This window comes from Oncorhynchus masou, chromosome 21 (genome assembly GCF_036934945.1).
Source record: "Oncorhynchus masou masou isolate Uvic2021 chromosome 21, UVic_Omas_1.1, whole genome shotgun sequence".
Classification (NCBI taxonomy): Eukaryota; Metazoa; Chordata; class Actinopteri; order Salmoniformes; family Salmonidae; genus Oncorhynchus; species Oncorhynchus masou.
This window is the reverse complement of record NC_088232.1, coordinates 23,486,529-23,505,268: the sequence shown is the minus strand read 5'-3', so window position 1 is coordinate 23,505,268 and position 18,740 is coordinate 23,486,529. Positions and strand designations below refer to the sequence as shown.

The following is an 18,740-nucleotide window of genomic DNA, read 5'->3' as shown; positions in this document are numbered from 1 at the left end:
TTAATTTAGGATCCAGAACATGCAGATGGGTAATTCAAATAGAAAAAGGAACCGTGTAAAACACTGTGTTATAATACCGTAATATGTAATTGGGAATCAGAGCAATGGAAAATGGATGACAGGGAAGAGGATACAACAGAGTTAGTGCTGTCAGAACTGTTGTGTTTACATTGATGAGGTACAACAGAAAACTGAAAGGGGAGGTTTAGTTTAAGAACAAACTAAGTAGTCTAAATCACTTAGAGGGGGGTGAGGGGCTATCAAAAAGTGGGATGACCGTGAGGAGCATCCTTGAAGTAATCTGCTCATATTGTATGTTTTCTTGACTATACTAATTGATACTGGATGATTTAACCACTCATTGTATTGCTACATGAATTGGTGTGCACTAAAAATGGCAATAACTGAGTATTCAGAAATATTGTAGTATAATACAATTTTCGACATTGGGAATCTTGATTCCCACAGTGAGTAGAATGACTATATGCTGTTAATCATTGACTAATTTGTTAACCCAGAGGGAGCTAACAATCTGGAGGTCCTGGGGCTCTATGTATCAAGAGTCTCAGAGTAGGAGTGCTGATCTAGGATCAGTTTTGCCCTTTAGATCACAATAAATAAGATTACAGAGACAGGGGTAATAGATCAGTAATCTTACATTACTCTAAGGTACTTGATACATACAGGTCCTGAAGTACTTTATTAGAAGGATAAGATACACATTACTCTGCTCTCAGCGCTCCAAGGGGTGTTAAGTATATATGATGCAAATGATGATACAGATCCTCTACCCACAATACTTTGCAATTCCCACTGAAACCATAAAGTCTGTGGAACAAGACCGGGTTGTTTCTTTTTTTGGTCTTAAATTGAAGGTATTAAACCGTTTTGTGGTAACAACAATTAGATTAAAACCTACGTGGTGTTCCCATACATTCTTACAGTAAGTAGGCAAATGAAAGAGTGACTTCACTTGATTGTTCTCGCTCTCTGATGGCTTTCGGGGTGACTTCTTTTCCTGTCACTAATAATGCAATTTCCTTTGGTTCCCCAGCCCCTCCCGTATTTGTGTCCCTCTGACTGCTCCTGTCTGAGTAGTACTGTGGACACAGCCTTCTCATATTTGGGTTGTGCTCAATCCCTCAAAGTCCGCCTCTCTTCCTGCCATTCTCTAGCACTTCCTTCAGGAAGCATCTGCTTATTTCTGACAATGAAGCTCTGCAGCATAATCTAAATAATAGTCGTTTACTCGGGGAACATGGAATAATCTGTGTATCCCAAGTGAGGGACCCCCTGAATGCCTTACAAAGTGTAGTTGTTATTTAACGACACCATTCTGAGTTTCCTGTTTCAGGGTTGACCAAACCACACGAGGGGTCTATTCCCCGAGAAATGAATCATACAAAGTCCACTTTGTATCATCACATCCTGATACCAGGACCGTTCATCAGCAGGCTGGCATATCCTCTCACAAGTTCTGTTTATCCAGTTGGATGTGTGCACCTCTCTGGTTCTCTTTTCTGTGAAGTAAAACTTCCTGCAGCTCTGACAAAAACAAAAGTGAAGCTGGCCTGGTGATCTCACAGGGAAATATGATAAAAGAGTCAAAAGGATGTCAGTTACTGGAGTTAGGCTGATAGCACCTGGACTACATTAGTGTATTTTTCTCACAACTCACTCAGGCGTTGGACCTTAGGCTACTGTGTACTTTAATGCATGGGTAATTAGATTCTAAGTTGCTGTTGTTTGGCTGTGCCACCACCTTCTCTGCAGAGGAAGTGGATGGCTGTATCAAGTCTAAGCACACTTCCTGTGCTTGTTGTCTTGGGAGGACCTATTAGGGGCAGCTAAGAAAGCAGCAGCAAAATGAGCATTGTCAGCCAGTCCATTACAGGAGCGGCTAGCGGGAGGACCATTGTCAGACTGAATGAGAAACACTACCGTCAGATCGATGATGCAAGCAGGGAGAATGGAGTACTATTGGATATGCCTATGGAGTGTCTTGGGGGTAGGTTTGTGCGTTCCTGTTGCTAAACCCTATTACCTTCATCATCATCCTCTCAACTTTGACAAAGCTTCAGAAGCCTGTCAGCCTGGCAGTTTCCTAACTAAAGTGGCCAGTATGGAGGAAGCCTCGAAGATTTTGAAAGAAATCTCGGAAACACTATCCAAAGAAAGTACATTTCAGTTCTGGGTTGGCTTGATGAAAGGAAAGGGGTCTTGCGTGAAACATGACGCACCTCTGAATGGTTTCAAGTGGACGGTGGATAACAGCAGCGACACAGAACTGGATCAGTGGAAGTATTTGCCCAAATCAACCTGCACGGGTATATACTGTGTATTTCTCTCTGGTGAGTTTAATGGAACTGAGATTGTGAACTGGGGATTTGTTTCCAGTACATGTAAGACAGAGTATCCATTCATTTGTAAACAACGTAATGGAGAGGTACCTATCATGAAGCAGTGTCTTACCCCACACATACCAGATGCCCGATTACTCAGGCCAGACCCAAAGGATCATAATAAACTGAATCTGGATTGTGGGTTTGGGAAAATGTTTGAACTGACTTGCTCTGCAACGACTCTAACATGGGAACGTGATGATGGATCGGATATACGTGGCATTTGTGCTTCATGCAAAGCAGGTTATATGACAGATGGGTCTGGAAACTGTGTGGACATTGACGAATGCAGAGATCGGCCCTGTAAAGACCAGTGTGTCAACACTGAGGGTTCTTTCCTCTGTAAATGCTATGATAAAAATAAAAATGGAAATCTTCAAGATGAGGGCTCAATGGCATGCAACGAACTACCAGCAGCTACCATTGCTCCTGAAGGTAGTGACAACCGTTTGGTCCAAGACTATACCCCAACTTCTAAGCCAGCAATTCAGGAGAAGCCTTTTCTCACCTCTCTGCCGGACCAACACCCTACAACTTCCCCTACAGACGACATTGAGATGGGGGACAAGAGTGGAGACCAAGCCTACATTTTCATACCTGTGCTGATAGCGGTGATGGCCTTGGTCGTTCTGTTAGTCGTGGTGTTATCTATTGTTAAGTGCTGCCTCAGGAGGCGTTCACAGAAACTGGCCATGAAAAATGCAGAGAAAATGGCAATGAAGAGGGCGGAGTCCTCCAAGGAAAAATACTCCCTGGAAAACGCAAATGAGAAGGAGGCAACTTAAGCAGCAGGAGTGTGAATGGAGGCCACAGATAAAGACTCAGACAACCTGAAGGATTTAACTGTCAATGTATAAGATCTCTCATCACTTCCTTACATCAATAAGCACTGGAATAAAATGTTTTTATTGAAAGGATATTTTATCTGCATTAGGTCACTGTACAGGCTTTGGATGTTATTGTTTTATTGTGAGGATTTGTATATGGGCTGAGGGCTCACATTTCTTCATAAAATTTGCTAGGCCTTTATGTTGCATTTACTTATTTTATTGCCGTACAGTATATATGTGGTTTGTTTATACGTCATCGTGTAACATATGAAGATGAATTTGATGCTTCAGTATTTTGGAAGTCTCTTGTCCCGATATAAAGGATGATAACCTTTGCCGGTGGCTGTACAATGTTCAGCCCATAAACCTAGGTCAGTCTCATTTCAAAAGAAAGACACTATCTTGCAATAAATCAACTGTTTATAAAAGCAATAGATTGTATTATCATTGAAAATAAAGGATGAATCAATTCTGAGCAAACAGACACCGTGGGCAGGTTTACCCACTGGGCAAAAACTGGTTGAATCAACGTTGTTTCCATAAAAACATTTTTGGGGGTTTAAATCAAAGTGATGATGTTGAATCAACGTGAAAAACTGATTGGATTTGATCAAAAGTAATCAATGTCAGGGAATTTCGTGTCGTATTATTACAAATCTAATGACATGAGGACATTTTTAGTTGATTGCACGTTTCATTCAACAACCAATTGAAAACTAGACGTTGAACTGACGTCCGTGCCCAGTGGCTATTTTCTACAAATAGCTGAGTAAATCTGCACCAAAGATAAGAGGACAGCGGATAAGAGATAGCTGGGCTGCTCTTTCCGGACCAGGATGTGGTTGTTTTGCTAAGGTGAACAAGTGTTCATGTTGCTCTCTGCCTGAGAGATTTAAAAGCGAAGATCACTGATGCTGTTTTAACTTGAATTTGCGCAATTAATAATTCACCATAGAGACTGAGTATGAATCTGAACTTAAACTGCACATCTTGGTTTACTCTCCAAGATATCTGCAATGGATTAATCATAAGCAGCACTATCTAACACTTTTTCGTATGTGCTCACACAGTGGAAATAATATCACTCCGGAAGCCTCGAGTAGTGCCAGTCGGTTTCAGCTCTGTGGGCGACTTGTCCTAATTGGAGGACTATTACGCACAGTGCCACCTTGTAATAATACGAACAATAATAAGACATCTGGATTATTTAACATTTTAATTGCGTTCAAATAGTTGCAAGTAAACAACATTAATACATATCGAAGTAACCGCCTAGTAATGAGCGAAACACTCAGTGGTCACGTTTATGATTTTTGTTAATTTCATCATGTCCATATGCTGCTACAGTGTCGTTGTCCTAGAAGTACAGGTTCCATTTCTATACGTGCTATCACATTCCATATTGTCCGGTTGAAATTCATCCACACTGTAACCACGACTTTTCAGAGCCGTGGCATAGTAATCTATTGGTTCTTCCGTTGCATTGTCCATCCAGCGCAGGCACAAAATTCTTTGGAACGAACGTTTGAAATTGTCTGATAAAAATCCGTACAGTATAGGGTTGGCGCAGCTATTTGCGTATCCCAGAATCACGGCGAGTTGCATGAGTGTTGCGTTATGGTGCTCCACAAAAACATTGACGAGCTGCACAATGTGAAAGGGCATCCAACAGATGACAAACACGGTCACCACCATCATCACCATCAGAGTGATCTTTCTCTCCGATTTCTTACGCTGCTGCCAACCTGCCTTCAGTGCCACCACTCTCATCTTGGCGATGATGAGGATGTAACACATACAGATAGCAATGACTGGGAACAGAAAGCCCATGAGAAAGGCATAGATTACAAACACAGCCATCCACTGGTTCACTGGCTTTGGCATCTGAATGTTGCAAGCGACCGAACCGTCCAAGTTTGGAACGGTCGTGGAAAATATAATAATGGGCAAAATGACCAGGATAGAAAACATCCAAACCCCAAAGTTGACTATTTTAGCTATTGTGGGTCTCCTGTACCGGGAGGCTTTGATGGGGTGCACAACCGCGATATATCGGTCTATGCTAAGTACAGTTAAGCAGTAAATACTGGTAAACATATTAATAGCATCAACACTTAGAACAAGGCGGCAGAGAAGGGAGCCGAAAGGCCAGTGGTGAAGGAGTGAAGATGTCACCAAGAAAGGGACACTCAGCATAAGTAACTCGTCCGCTATGGCCAGATTCAGAATGTAGATATTTGTTGCAGTTTTCATTTTGGCATATCTGAAAATGACATAGATAACCATAGAGTTCCCGCACAGTCCGACCAAACAGACAACCGAGTAAATGAAGGAGATGAGAATTGCGCTGCCTTGAGACTCGCTGTACGTTTCGTTCCCAGACGAGTTGTTCATTAGGAAAAAACCGTCCTCCAGGGTTAGATTCCTGAAAGAGCTGTTGGGGAGCATTTTGGCTGTGTTTTTCCAGAAGAATCCTCAAAAAATTAGGCCTATGTCTTCTGTTAAATAATACATTTCAATCAGTGCGACTGTCCAGGGAACCCATCTCCTCACGGGAGTTGCTCTGTGCTGTGGCGCGCAGACGGTGCGTTGTTTCAGGACCATGGATAGTTACCGATGATCTAGTCATTTCAGAGACGCAACGTCAGACGTTGTAAAATGACGTTGTGTTGGGGTCATAGCCTAGGTCCTAATCGATATAAACCACTATAACCTAGAATAGGAATCTGTTATCGAGCGTCATAACACCCACATTCTATTTCAACTGATTGATTGGTAAATTGCTGCAGTCTTGTGTCTTTTGATGACGATGCACAATAGTTAATTGTTCCCCAGGTTGTTTTCGTCTTATCAGCAATTTCACAATTGAATCAAACACAAACTCAGCACTACTGAACATTTATGAGACTAATACAACTGCATAAATTGTGGATTGACATACAGTGCATTCAGAAAGTATTCACACCCCTTGACTTTTTTTTCACATTGTGTCACTGACCTACACACAACACCCAATAACGTCAAAGTGGAATTGCATGTATGTTTTTAGAAATTAATAAAAAATGAAAAGCTGAAATGTCTAGAGTCAATAAGTATTCAACCCCTTTTGAAAAGAATAATGGGCAAATGTTGCACAATCCAGGTGTGGAAAGCTCTTAGAGACTTACCCAGACAGATTCACAGCTGTATTCACTGCCAAAGGTCTTTTCAATGTGTCCTTATGGATTATTGTGTGTAGATGGGTGAGAAAAAAATCGCTTTAATACATTTTTAGCTCAGGCTTTAACACAACAAAATGTGGAATAAGTCAAGGGGTATGAATACTTTCTGAAGGCTCTGTATATTGTGATATTTAACAAAAGCGATGTGTCATCTTCTTTGGGATTTTCATCTAAAAATTTGAATCAAAAAGAAGACCTGGCAAGTGTCGGCTACAGACGAAAAATATAAAGTCTTCCTTTTGAAATAGGTGGGCTGTCATCCCAACTGTAACTGAATTATTACAGATGACCAAATCACAAAGATTATCCACATCACAGGTGAAGGTCATATCATTCATTTATGATTAATGAAGAAAATCAATCAAAGTGCGTCATACTCAGATCACAGAATGTGGCCCTCTGGTACACAAACAGATTAGAGAATCACTGAAAATCTAACTAAGTAAATAGAGTTTCATTAGGAAATCCAAATGCAATATCCGTGCTGACAAAGTTGGATAATGGAGCAGTTGCTGGCTCTAATGTGACAGCTTGATGTTTAATCTTGCACAACTGACCAAATGTCCAAGAGTCATTAGATGCCACCCACTGGTGGCATTTTTAACCCAATTTTTAATTTAAATCCAATGACATGGTTCTAATGGTTGTTGAATTCATGTTAGTTGATAACGCAGCCAAATGTATATTGAACAAAAATATAAACGCAACATGCAACAATTTCAAAGATTTGATTGAGTTACAGTTCACATAAGGAAATCAATCAATTGAAATCAATTAATTAGGCTCTAATCTATGTATTTCACATGACTGGGAATACAGATATGCGTCCGTTGGTAACAGAAAGCTTTAAAAATATATATTTTTTAAAAGGTAGGGGCGTGGATCAGAAAACCAGTCAGTATCTGGTGTGACCACAGTTTGTCTCATGCAGCGTGATACATCCTTCATGAAGAGTTGATCATGGTGTTGATTGTGGCCTGTGGAATGTTGTTCCACTCCTCTTCAATGGCTGTGCGAAGTTGCTGGATATTGGCGGGAACTGGAACGCAGTGTCGGTACACATCCCAAAAATTCTCAATGGATGGCATGTCTGGTGAGTATGTAGGCCATGGAAGAACTGAGACATTTTCAGCTTCCAGGAATTGTGTACAGATCATTGTAAAATGGGGCCGTGCATTTTAGTATGTATTTTTTTATTTAACCAGGTAGGCAAGTTGAGAACAAGTTCTCATTTACAATTTGCGACCTGGCCAATATAAAGCAAAACAGTTCGACACACACAACAACACAGAGTTACACATGGAATAAACAAACATACAGTCAATAATACTGTAGAACAAAATAAAACAAAACGGCTATATACAGTGTGTGCAAATGAGGTAAGTTGAGGCAATAAATAGGCCATTATCATGCTGACATATGAGGTGATAGCAGCGGATGAACGGCACAACAATGGGCCTTAGGATCTTGTCACGGTATCTCTGTGCATTCAAATTGCCATCGATAAAATGCGATAGTGTTCTCTTTTCCGTAGCTTATGCCTGCCCATACCATAACCCCACCGCCACCATTGGACACTCTGTTCACAACGTTGACAGCAGATAACCGCTCACCCACACAACGCCATACACGTGGTCTGCAGTTGTGAGTCCGGTTGGAAGTACTGCTAAATTCTCTAAAACAACGATGGAAGAGAATGGCAAAGAAAGTAACATTCAATTATCTGGCAACAGCTCTGGTGGACATTCCTGGAGTCAGCATGCCAATTGCACGCTCCTTCAAAACTTGAGACATCTGTGGCATTGTGTTGTGTGACAAAACCAACACTTTACATGTTGCATGTATATTTTTGTTCTGTGTAAATCAAAACTAGACGTAGAACTGCCGTCAGTGCCCATTGGGCAGTAAACAGAGTAACTTGTACAAAACATGCAGCGTTTTTATGAGCAATAACTAACATGGTTTAGATTTACTCAGCTCAATACAGTATTTGAATGAATTGTGAAATTGTAAGAACTTAAGATGGAAGTAAAATAAACATGTTCCATTAGAATGCAACAAACAATGGATTGGATTGGAAAACAAAAGATTCTCCTCTTTAAGAAACATTCCGTTGGGTCAGCCATATCATTTTTGCATGCATTGTTTTCAGAGAATGACTGTATGATTGCCCTTGAAATGCAACAAGCCAGACACACCGTCTCAGTGTGTAAGTGGAACAGATGGTTGTGTTCATACTCCTCTCTCCTTTATTACTCCTCTCTCCTTTATTACTCCTCTCTCCTTCATTACTCATCTCCTTCATTACTAATCTCTCCTTCATTACTAATCTCTCCTTCATTACTCATCTCCTTCATTACTAATCTCTCCTTTATTACTTCTCTCTCCTTCATTACTCATCTCATTCATTACTAATCTCTCCTTCATTACTCCTCTCCTTTATTACTCCTCTCTCCTTTATTACTCCTCCCCTTCATTACTAATCTCTCCTTCATTACTCCTCTCCTTTATTACTCCTCTCTCCTTTATTACTCCTCCCCTTCATTACTAATCTCTCCTTCATTACTAATCTCTCCTTCATTACTCCTCTCCTTTATTACTCCTCTCTCCTTTATTACTCCTCTCCTTTATTACTCCTCCCCTTCATTACTAATCTCTCCTTCATTACTCCTCTCCTTTATTACTCCTCTCTCCTTTATTACTCCTCTCTCCTTTATTACTCCTCCCCTTCATTACTAATCTCTCCTTCATTACTAATCTCTCCTTCATTACTCCTCTCCTTTATTACTCCTCTCTCCTTCATTACTCCTCTCCTTTATTACTCCTCTCTCCTTTATTACTCCTCTCTCCTTTATTACTCCACTCTCCTTTATTACTCCTCTCTCCTTTATTACTCATCTCTCCTTTATTACTGATCTCTCCTTTATTACTACTCTCTCCTTTATTACTCCTCTCTCCTTTATTACTCCTCTCTTCCTTATTACTGATCTCTCCTTTATTACTCCTCTCTCCTTTATTACTCCTCTCTCCTTTATTACTGATCTCTCCGTTATTACTCCTCTCTCCTTTATTACTCCTCTCTCCTTGATTACTAATCTCTCCTTTATTACTCCACTCTCCTTTATTACTCCTCTCTCCTTTATTACTCCTCTCTCCTTTATTACTAATCTCTCCTTTATTACTCCACTCTCCTTTATTACTCCTCTCTCCTTTATTACTCCTCTCCTTTATTACTCCTCTCCTTTATTACTCCACTCTCCTTGATTACTAATCTCTCCTTTATTACTCCACTCTCCTTTATTACTCCTCTCTCCTTTATTACTCCTCTCCTTTATTACTCCTCTCCTTTATTACTCCACTCTCCTTGATTACTAATCTCTCCTTTATTACTCCACTCTCCTTTATTACTCCACTCTCCTTTATTACTCCTCTCTCCTTTATTACTCCTCTCCTTTATTACTCCTCTCCTTTATTACTCCACTCTCCTTGATTACTAATCTCTCCTTTATTACTCCACTCTCCTTTATTACTCCTCTCTCCTTTATTACTGATCTCTCCTTTATTACTCCTCTCTCCTTTATTACTCCTCTCCTTTATTACTCCTCTCCTTTATTAATCCTCTCTCCTTTATTACTCCTCTCTCCTTTATTACTCCTCTCTCCTTTATTACTCATCTCTCCTTTATTACTCCTCTCTCCTTTATTACTCCTCTCTCCTTTATTACTCCTCTCTCCTTCATTACTCCTCTCTCCTTTATTACTCCTCTCTCCTTCATTACTAATCTCTCCTTCATTACTAATCTCTCCTACATTACTCCTCTCTCCTTTATTACTCCTCTCTCCTTTATTACTCCTCTCCTTTACTACTCCTCTCATTCATTACTAATCTCTCCTTCATTACTAATCTCTCATTTATTACTAATCTCTCCTTCATTACTCCTCTCATTCATTACTCCTCTCTCCTTTATTACTCCTCTCTCCTTCATTAGTCCTCTCCTTCATTACTCCTCTCCTTTATTACTCCTCTCTCCTTCATTACTCCTCTCTCCTTTATTACTCCTCTCTCCTTCATTACTCCTCTTCTTTATTACTCCTCTCTCCTTCATTATTAATCTCTCCTTCATTATTAATCTCTCCTTTATTACTCATCTCTCCTTCATTACTAATCTCTCCTTTATTACTCCTCTCTCCTTTATTACTCCTCTTTCCTTCATTACTCCTCTCCTTTATTACTCCTCTCTCCTTCATTACTCCTCTCTCCTTTATTACTCCTCTCTCCTTCATTACTCCTCTCCTTTATTACTCCTCTTGTCACACCCTGACCATAGTTTGCATTGTATGTTTCTATGTTTTAGTTGGTCAGGGTGTGATCTGAGTGGGCATTCTATGTTGGATGTCTTGTTTGTCTATTTCTATGTCTGGCCTGATATGGTTCTCAATCAGAGGCAGGTGTTAGTCATCGTCTCTGATTGGGAACCATATTTAGGTAGCCTGGGTTTCACTGTGTGTTTGTAGGTGATTGTTCCTGTCTCTGTGTTTTCACCAGATAGGACTGTTTAGGTTTTCACACATTTATTGTTTTGTTAGTTATTTCATGTCGAGTTCCTTAATTAAAGAACATGAATAACCACCACGCTGCATTTTGGTCTGCTTTTCCTTCACCAGAGGAAAACCCTTACACCTCTCTCCGTTATTACTCCTCTCTCCTTCATTACTCCTCTCCTCTTCATTACTAATCTCTCCTTTATTACTCCTCTCTCCTTCATTACTAATCTCTCATTTATTACTAATCTCTCCTTCATTACTCCTCTCCTTTATTACTCCTCTCTCCTTTATTACTCCTCTCTCCTTTATTACTCCTCTCTCCTTTATTACTCCTCTCTCCTTCATTACTCCTCTCTCCTTTATTACTCCTCTCTCCTTCATTACTCCTCTCTCCTTCATTACTCCTCTCCTTCATTACTCCTCTCTCTTGTATTACTCCTCTCTCTCCCTCTCCTCCCAACCCGCCCCCCCAAACCCTCCCTCCCTCCCCTGGAGGCACGCCAGTTCATTTGGCAGGTGTGTTTTATACTCCACAGGCCTCCTCTTTCCTCTCTCTATATAGCTCCTGTTTTATGGAGACTGACTCAGCTGATTTGGATGGGCAAGAAATAACCCAGGTCCTTAACTGGGAAAGAGCTCCAAAGCCAAGGAAATACTACCTCTGTGTTTGTTTGTTGGGATACTGTGTATGCTGAGACAAAATGGTCTCTCTCTGATTCAATCACTGGCACTGCAAGCAGTTAATAACCTCTCAGGGGAATTCATGAAGGGAGATATTGAACTTGGCACAAAGCAATTCAAACAACCTCAAAAAATGTGATTTTCCTGTGTTTTATATATACTGTATTTCCACACTGTGAAATTGTGAACATTTTGATAATATCCTTTTAGTGTAAAAGCTGTTTGAAAAGACCGCCTTTTCAGGGTGTTTTGCATGGGTAGAGTTTTGGCCTGCCTGGCGACATCACCAGTATAAGTTAATAGACCATTAACAAAGAGAGTTTCAAACCTCTCTGCCAATAACAGCTAGTTTTCAGGTTAAATATGTAACAGTTAAGAACGTGCCCATAAGCTCACTTTACAGCCTGCTTGAAATGTTGCTGATGGAGCAATCCAATTGGTACCTTCTGTATAGCTCAAACAGTTGGTACGTTGTCAAAGAGGACGTTCACGTGTGTTTGCGAGGAGAGGATCACTGGTTGGAGCACGGTATGGGGACAGGAACAGTGGAGCAAGATATACCGTGAGCTGCAAACTGATGTCGGTTTCACTGGTGGTCAGTTTCACTGGTGCCGTAACCCGGATTGTGTGTGACTAAGGTACTAACAGACATACAAACAGATGGAGACAGATCCATAGTGGTCCAACCCCCCCTCCCCCATTTCATTGTGGGGGACAACAATCCCAGTAAGGTACTTTAAGATGCTTTTTAAAGGTTTTATATCATTTCAGTCAGTAGTAGTCACGAGCCAAAACAGGTCCCTGAAAATTGTGCACAATTGTGTAGAACGTCATCAATTGCATATGAAATGTTACATCCTGATTATTATTATTATTATTTAAATAAGTTAAATTACAATTCATACAATACGTTACAAATTTCAATGTGCCAAAGATCCTGTTCAATCTCTTTAATTGTTACCCAGAAACAATTTGATATTGCGATAAAAATGTCTGCATTGGCCCTTTAAGACAGGATTGCACATTAAAGACTACTCATAAAACACTCAATGTGAATGTCATGGAAGTTTTATTAAACACGTAACAACAAATATAACAAATATTGAAGATTCTGTTGCCCAATATATCACAAAGTACACACTTTGATGAACAGCATATATTTCCTCAGTCAACCATAACATGTCATGTTGAGTAGCATCATAAGGAAACAGATGGTATAGTATCGCTAATATGGGGTTGGCTCATCTCAGCCCTCCAGTGCCTCTTGGAGTTCCACTGCTGTTCTATAGTCCTGCATGGCTTGGTCAGTCAAGCCCAGGTGGCCTCTGACATCAGCACGGAGCTTGTAGACCAGGGCATCGTTGGGCTGGAGGAGAAGAGCTAGGGAATACATATACTTTAAGACCAAGAGCAGAAAGTTTGAGGGTGTCCATTTATAGCTAGCGATAGTATTTCTAGTCATGACACATTCATTCTCCACTTCTCCACGTACACTTTATGAATCAGACGGTTTTGGTCTCAGCTAAAACAACTAATCAAATTAAGATTTGATTCAGTTCCATGCAATTACTCTTTTAACAATACATTCAAGTCGGCTACAACAGCTAAAAAAAATAATTAATTAATTGAATCAATGGAACTGAACTAATTGAACGGATTTTCTCTAAATCATAAGCACGACAGAGTTGGTTTCATCAACACCCACAGTGATTCCATTTGTTGGATGAATCCTCATGCTCATTCTGTCCTGCTGAAAATCTATTATTATAGGTTTGTATCATCACCATGGAAACTCAAGCTGCCTCTTGTCTCATGAAAAATAAGTGGCCTTCTTCTTGGTCTTGGTGTTGTCTGTCTGCCAGTGAGGGGTGTCACTGCACTGTGCCGCTGTCCTTTGCTTTGTTTAATTGGGTGTTTTTATTTCCAACTATTGGCCAGTTATTTTGACACCCAAAACAAAAAGAGAGAAGGTCTTCAGACCAAGTCTTTGCTTGTCTCTCGGAGTAACGGCAGCAGGGGGACGTAATCTGTAGTCTTCAGAGACGGTGGTGCATATTGTGAGAGAGTGAGTGAGTGATTGAGAGAGAACATGCCTTGTCTGTACAGAGGTAAGATGGTAGGCTAGCCTGTGCCTAAAATTGACTTTACAGTTTGTAACACCAGACATGACAATGTTGTCCTATATACAATACAAGTGTGTAATAATGGTACCAGAAAGAGTCCCATCAGCAGTGTGTAAAACATAACAGCTCTGCTGATTAGTGCTGAGTGATTCATGCTTTTTGAGGTCGGTTTGGTTTCGGTTCGATTATAAAATTGAAAAAAGTAGACATACATTTTTTTTTAGACATTAAACGCACTATGCATTATGTGGGTTGAATTATGAAACACCACAGAATACAATGAATAAAAGTCCCATGATTGTAGTGACTGCCCACTACTACATTTATTCACATTACATTAATAAAATAGTTGTTTTATTTGAGGACTTTATTTAATTCCAAGTCATCATCTCATATAGAGCTGTTGTCTAACAGAAACACAATTTTAGTAATTCTTCAAAGTAAATAAGGCATACTTTTATGACTGCCGAATACCAACTATCAATCACTTAGATCATGAATTTTCAGACTCGCAAAGTAACTGCTTTCTCTACCCTCTCGATCATGAGTTCTCTGTTCTCTCAGTCTCGGTGTCTTCTCCGCACAGACCAGACATGTTGAAGTGGCCGCGCAATGTATTATGGTAATTGTAGTTCATTACTACGTTTTCTGTGCTAAACTATGGATAATATTGGCCTGTTGGAAACTACAACATCACACCGTTTAGGCTGGATCTGATTTATCTCTACAGAAACTGCACATCATGCTCACAGAAAAAAAAGAACCCGACATCTCGGTTAATCGCTCCGCACTACCGCTGACAGAACAACAGAGATGCTGTCCTAGCCACCTGCCAGGTCACACGTTCATCACCCAGGGTAAATGAAAACCCTATCATTGTCCACAGTTACTGAATCTTATCTGGGAATCAACTCAATACAGAAAAAAAACGTATTGGCTCAGTTGTCTGGAGCCTGCAATGGTTGTAGGTTTGATTCATTAACACATAGCCTACAACACAACGCAATACAACAACACAATGCACTCAATCAAATATGCTCGAGACAGACTGATTTAAACACATTAAGTGCTTAATACAACAACAAAATGACACTACAGTAAGATTCAACCATCTGACCTCGGAACGTGTTACAAGTCTCTGTACAATACCTAGCACACATTGGACTGAGAAACTCTATCCAGCAGGAAACACATTGAGACACACACAAGGGCAGCCCTCCAGGAACAAAAGAACGAGTGGTAAAAGGCTGTTGATTGCTGCTCACTGCTCACCTTGACTGAGGTCCTTCTCTGCATTCCTGTACTGGCGCAGGGAGCTGTAGAGATTGGCTCGGTTGAAGAACACGTGTGAGGAATAAGGGTTGAGTCTCAGGGCCTCAGAGAAGTCCTGGAGGGCCTCTGGAACCTTCCTCAGCAGAGCCCTGGTGATGGCCCGGTTCAGCACCGCAGACTCATCCTCTGGGTCCAGCTCAAATGCTTGGCTGTAGTGCTCACAGGCCTGGAGCATCACCAGCCAGGAGCACACAGAACCACCGTCACGCAGGAGCACACAGGAAGGGGAAGGAGAAGAGCGATGAGAGTGTATGCATACAGTGAGACCCATCCTATAGGATGTGAATGACCCTTAAGTGTAAAACAGTTCCCTGCTCCGTGGCTGTGAACTAGGTTTTACACTTGAAAATGACAGTACATCAGAATAAAATCCATTAGAGTGAAATATTTTACCTGTTCAAACTGCCTGTTGTAGAAGTAGAGGTTAGCAGCATTAAAGAAGGCCAGGGCGTACTTGGGGTTGAGTGAGATGGCCCTCTGGTAGTCTTTCATGGCATTGGCTTTGTCCCCCATGAACTGGTTGATCACCCCTCGGTTAGTCAGCAGCTGATCTGACACAGGATGGTGCTACAGAAAGGCCAGGGTCACAGTTAATAACACAGTGAATACAATTAAAGTTGGAAGTTTACATACACTTAGGTTAGAGTCATTAAAACTAGTTTTTCAACCACTCCACACATTTTTTGTTAACAAACTATAGTTTTGGCAAGTCGGTTAGGACATCTACTTTGTGCATGACACAAGTAATTTTTCCAACAATTGTTTACAGACAGATTATTTCACTTATAAATTCACTGTATCACAATTCCAGTGGGTCAGAAGTTTACATACACTAAGGTGACTGTGCCTTTAAACAGCTTGGAAAATTCCAGAACATGATGTCATGGCTTCTGACATCTGACAATTGACATCATTTGAGTCAATTGGAGGTTTAGCTGTGGATGTATTTCAAGGCCTACCTGCAAACTCAGTGCCTCTTTGCTTGACATCATGGGAAAATCTAAATAAATCAGCCAAGACCTCAGAAAAACAATTGTAGACCTCCACAAATCTGGTTCATCCTTGGAAGCCATTTCCAAACGCCTGAAGGTGCCATGTTCATCTATACAAACAATAGTACGCAAGTATAAACACCATGGGACCACGCAGCTATCATACCGCTCAGGAAGGAGACACGTTCTGTCTCCTAGAGATGGTGCGAAAAGTGCAAATCAATCCCAGAACAACAGCAAAGGACCTTGTGAAGATGCTGGAGGAAACAGGTACAAAAGTATCTATATCCACAGTAAAACGAGTCCTATAACGACATAACCGGAAAAGGCCGCTCAGCAAGGAAGAAGCCACTGCTCCAAAACCGCCATAAAAAAGCCAGACTACGGTTTACAACTGCACATGGGGACAAAGATTGTACTTTTTGGAGAAATGTCCTCTTGTCTGATGAAACAAAAATAGAACTGTTTGGCCATAATGACCATCGTTATGTTTGAGGAAAAAGGGGGAGGCTTGCAAGCCGAAGAACACCATCCCAACCGTGAAGCACAGGGTTGGCAGCATCATGTTGTGGGGATGTTTTGCTGCAGGAGGGTCTGGTGTACTTCACAAAATAGACGGCATCTTGAGCCAGGAAAATTATGTGGATATATTGAAGCAACATCTCAAGACATCAGTCAGGAAGTTAAAGCTTGGTCGCAAATGGGTCTTCCAAATGGACAACGACCCCAAGCATACTTCCAAAGTTGTGGCAAGATGGCTTAAGGAACTGAAAAAGCGTATACGAGCAAGGAGGCCTACAAACCTGACTCAGTTACACCAGCTCTGCCAGGAGGAAAGGGCCAAAATTCACCCGATTTATTGTGGGAAGCTTGTGGAAGGCTACCGAAACGTTTGACCCAAGTTCAACAATTTAAATGCAATGCTACCGAACACTAATTGAGTGTATGTAAACTGCTGACCCACTGGGAATGTGATGAAAGAAATAAAAGCTGAAATAAATCATTCTCTCTACTATTATTCTCACATTTCACATTCTAAAAATAAAGTGGTGATGCTAACTGACCTAATGCAGGGAATTATTACTAGTATTAAATGTCAGGAATTGTGAAAAACTGAGTTTAAATGTATTTGGCTAAGGTGTATGTCAACTTCAACTGTATATAGCTACGATACAACATCTCCAAGTTATTATTATAAGGCATAACCAAGGCATCATCAAGCTTGGATTATTATAATCAGCTGCAGAGTGCTATGGCAAAAAAAAAAACATGCGTCCAGTAAGGGCCCCAGGACTGAGTTTGGGAAATCCTGCTAAAAGGGATGAAACACTGAATACAGCAACACCAGCAGTCTTACTCCAACAACCTGCATTCTATCTACTGATTGACCGGAAACAAAACACCAACCACATAGCTATAATACATCATGTCCAAGTAATTTGCTGAAACGCTGAATATGGCAGTACACACCGGCAGTATGTCTTCCCTCAGTGTACTCAACAGCTTGCATTTTATAAACATGGACTAAACACGCTGTCCTGACTAAGTGGAGGACATTCAGCCAATTATCTCTCTTCACAGTGGCCATCCATTACTGAAAAAGGAAACTCCAGTTCCCCACGGGATCCACATTACATACCAGGTCCAAACAATTACAGAAAAAATGTGACTGTTATCTCATTACTAACCAGCCTGCTTAGAACTAACATCAATGGGTTTGATGCTGTATGTAGCCAATGTGGTACCTTCAGAGCCATGTTAATGTCTTGGAAAGCAGCATAGGTATTTCCCATCTGCAAGTTGATGACAGCTCTCCCCTCAAATGCCTTCCAGCATTTGGAGTCAATCTCTGCTGCCACTGTGAACTGGTTCCAAGCTCTTTGGAAGAAACCGAAAACCTGGAAAAGCAGATGGACAGATTGGAGTTATGTACCAAGTTTGAAATTGCCAACTGCTAAAGCATAAATTTAAACAGTAAAAATCAATTGACATTTAACAAAATGCTGGGATTGGTTTGCTATTTTTAAACAATGGCAGTTAAACAAAATGACATGTTGACAGCTGTCTTCTTATTAAAAACATTATAGAAAGTTGCCTGTTTTCTTTTTGCCTAAATGCGGCAAATGCAAATCTTAGCAACACGATTGGAGTGAGTACAAGGATAGATATTGGTCACAAAATGGAGACACAAGAAGGCTATTTTATGTACATAAGTATGTCTGACCAGGTATGGTCAGTATGTCTGACCAGGTATGGTCAGTATGTCTGACCAATTGATGTAAATCCCCCCCCCCCTTCATCCTATCATCACAAGAGCCAGAAGTGGTCTGCTCCTCAACACTCAGCAATATGGCAATTAACATGAATTAATTTACAATGTACAGTAAATGTATAATACGTGAGGGTACACACATTACACAATACACTTGGCTTTTAAGGACTATTCACATTGACCAAAATAATGTCAACTCCCTACTACACTCCAAGTAGATTCTACTTTGAATAATACATCTGCAGAGCTGTGTATACCTATGTGACAAGTTCAGGTTCAGGGTTAGGGTTTTGTTTGAGGCTAAGGTTAGAATTGAACCAGGATGTGGACATGAAGCTAGGGT

The 18,740-nt window shown here is 40.7% G+C and overlaps 3 protein-coding genes across 3 annotated transcripts in view; 1 reads left to right on the top strand and 2 right to left on the bottom strand.

Moving 5' to 3' along the window:
• The first annotated feature begins 1,832 nt into the window (after positions 1 to 1,832).
• On the top strand, positions 1,833 to 3,664 carry clec14a (C-type lectin domain containing 14A). Its single transcript, XM_064927826.1, has one exon. It carries the CDS (start codon positions 1,928 to 1,930, stop codon positions 3,185 to 3,187), a length of 1,260 nt encoding a protein of 419 aa, XP_064783898.1. The 5' UTR covers positions 1,833 to 1,927; the 3' UTR covers positions 3,188 to 3,664.
• Positions 3,665 to 4,435: 771 nt separating this feature from the next.
• Positions 4,436 to 5,824, bottom strand: sstr1a (somatostatin receptor 1a). The gene has a single exon (XM_064927827.1). It carries the CDS (start codon positions 5,678 to 5,680, stop codon positions 4,574 to 4,576), a length of 1,107 nt encoding a protein of 368 aa, XP_064783899.1. The 5' UTR covers positions 5,681 to 5,824; the 3' UTR covers positions 4,436 to 4,573.
• A 6,904-nt stretch (positions 5,825 to 12,728) lies between these two features.
• ttc6 (tetratricopeptide repeat domain 6) overlaps positions 12,729 to 18,740 on the bottom strand; it is a 30,211-nt gene continuing 24,199 nt past the window's right edge. Inside the window, exons 25-28 of the mRNA XM_064926997.1 lie at positions 17,871 to 18,023; positions 15,527 to 15,700; positions 15,074 to 15,299; positions 12,729 to 13,058 (exon numbers count right to left, since the gene is read on the bottom strand). Coding sequence (XP_064783069.1) covers positions 12,925 to 13,058; positions 15,074 to 15,299; positions 15,527 to 15,700; positions 17,871 to 18,023 — 687 coding nt within the window. The 3' untranslated portion in view covers positions 12,729 to 12,924. The remainder of the gene's footprint in view (positions 13,059 to 15,073; positions 15,300 to 15,526; positions 15,701 to 17,870; positions 18,024 to 18,740) is intronic.

Coding starts and splice junctions, on each gene's coding strand:
- sstr1a (XM_064927827.1), bottom strand. CDS start 5,680: ATGCTCCCCAACAGCTCTTTCAGGAATCTAACCCTGGAGGACGGTTTT.
- clec14a (XM_064927826.1), top strand. CDS start 1,928: ATGAGAAACACTACCGTCAGATCGATGATGCAAGCAGGGAGAATGGAG.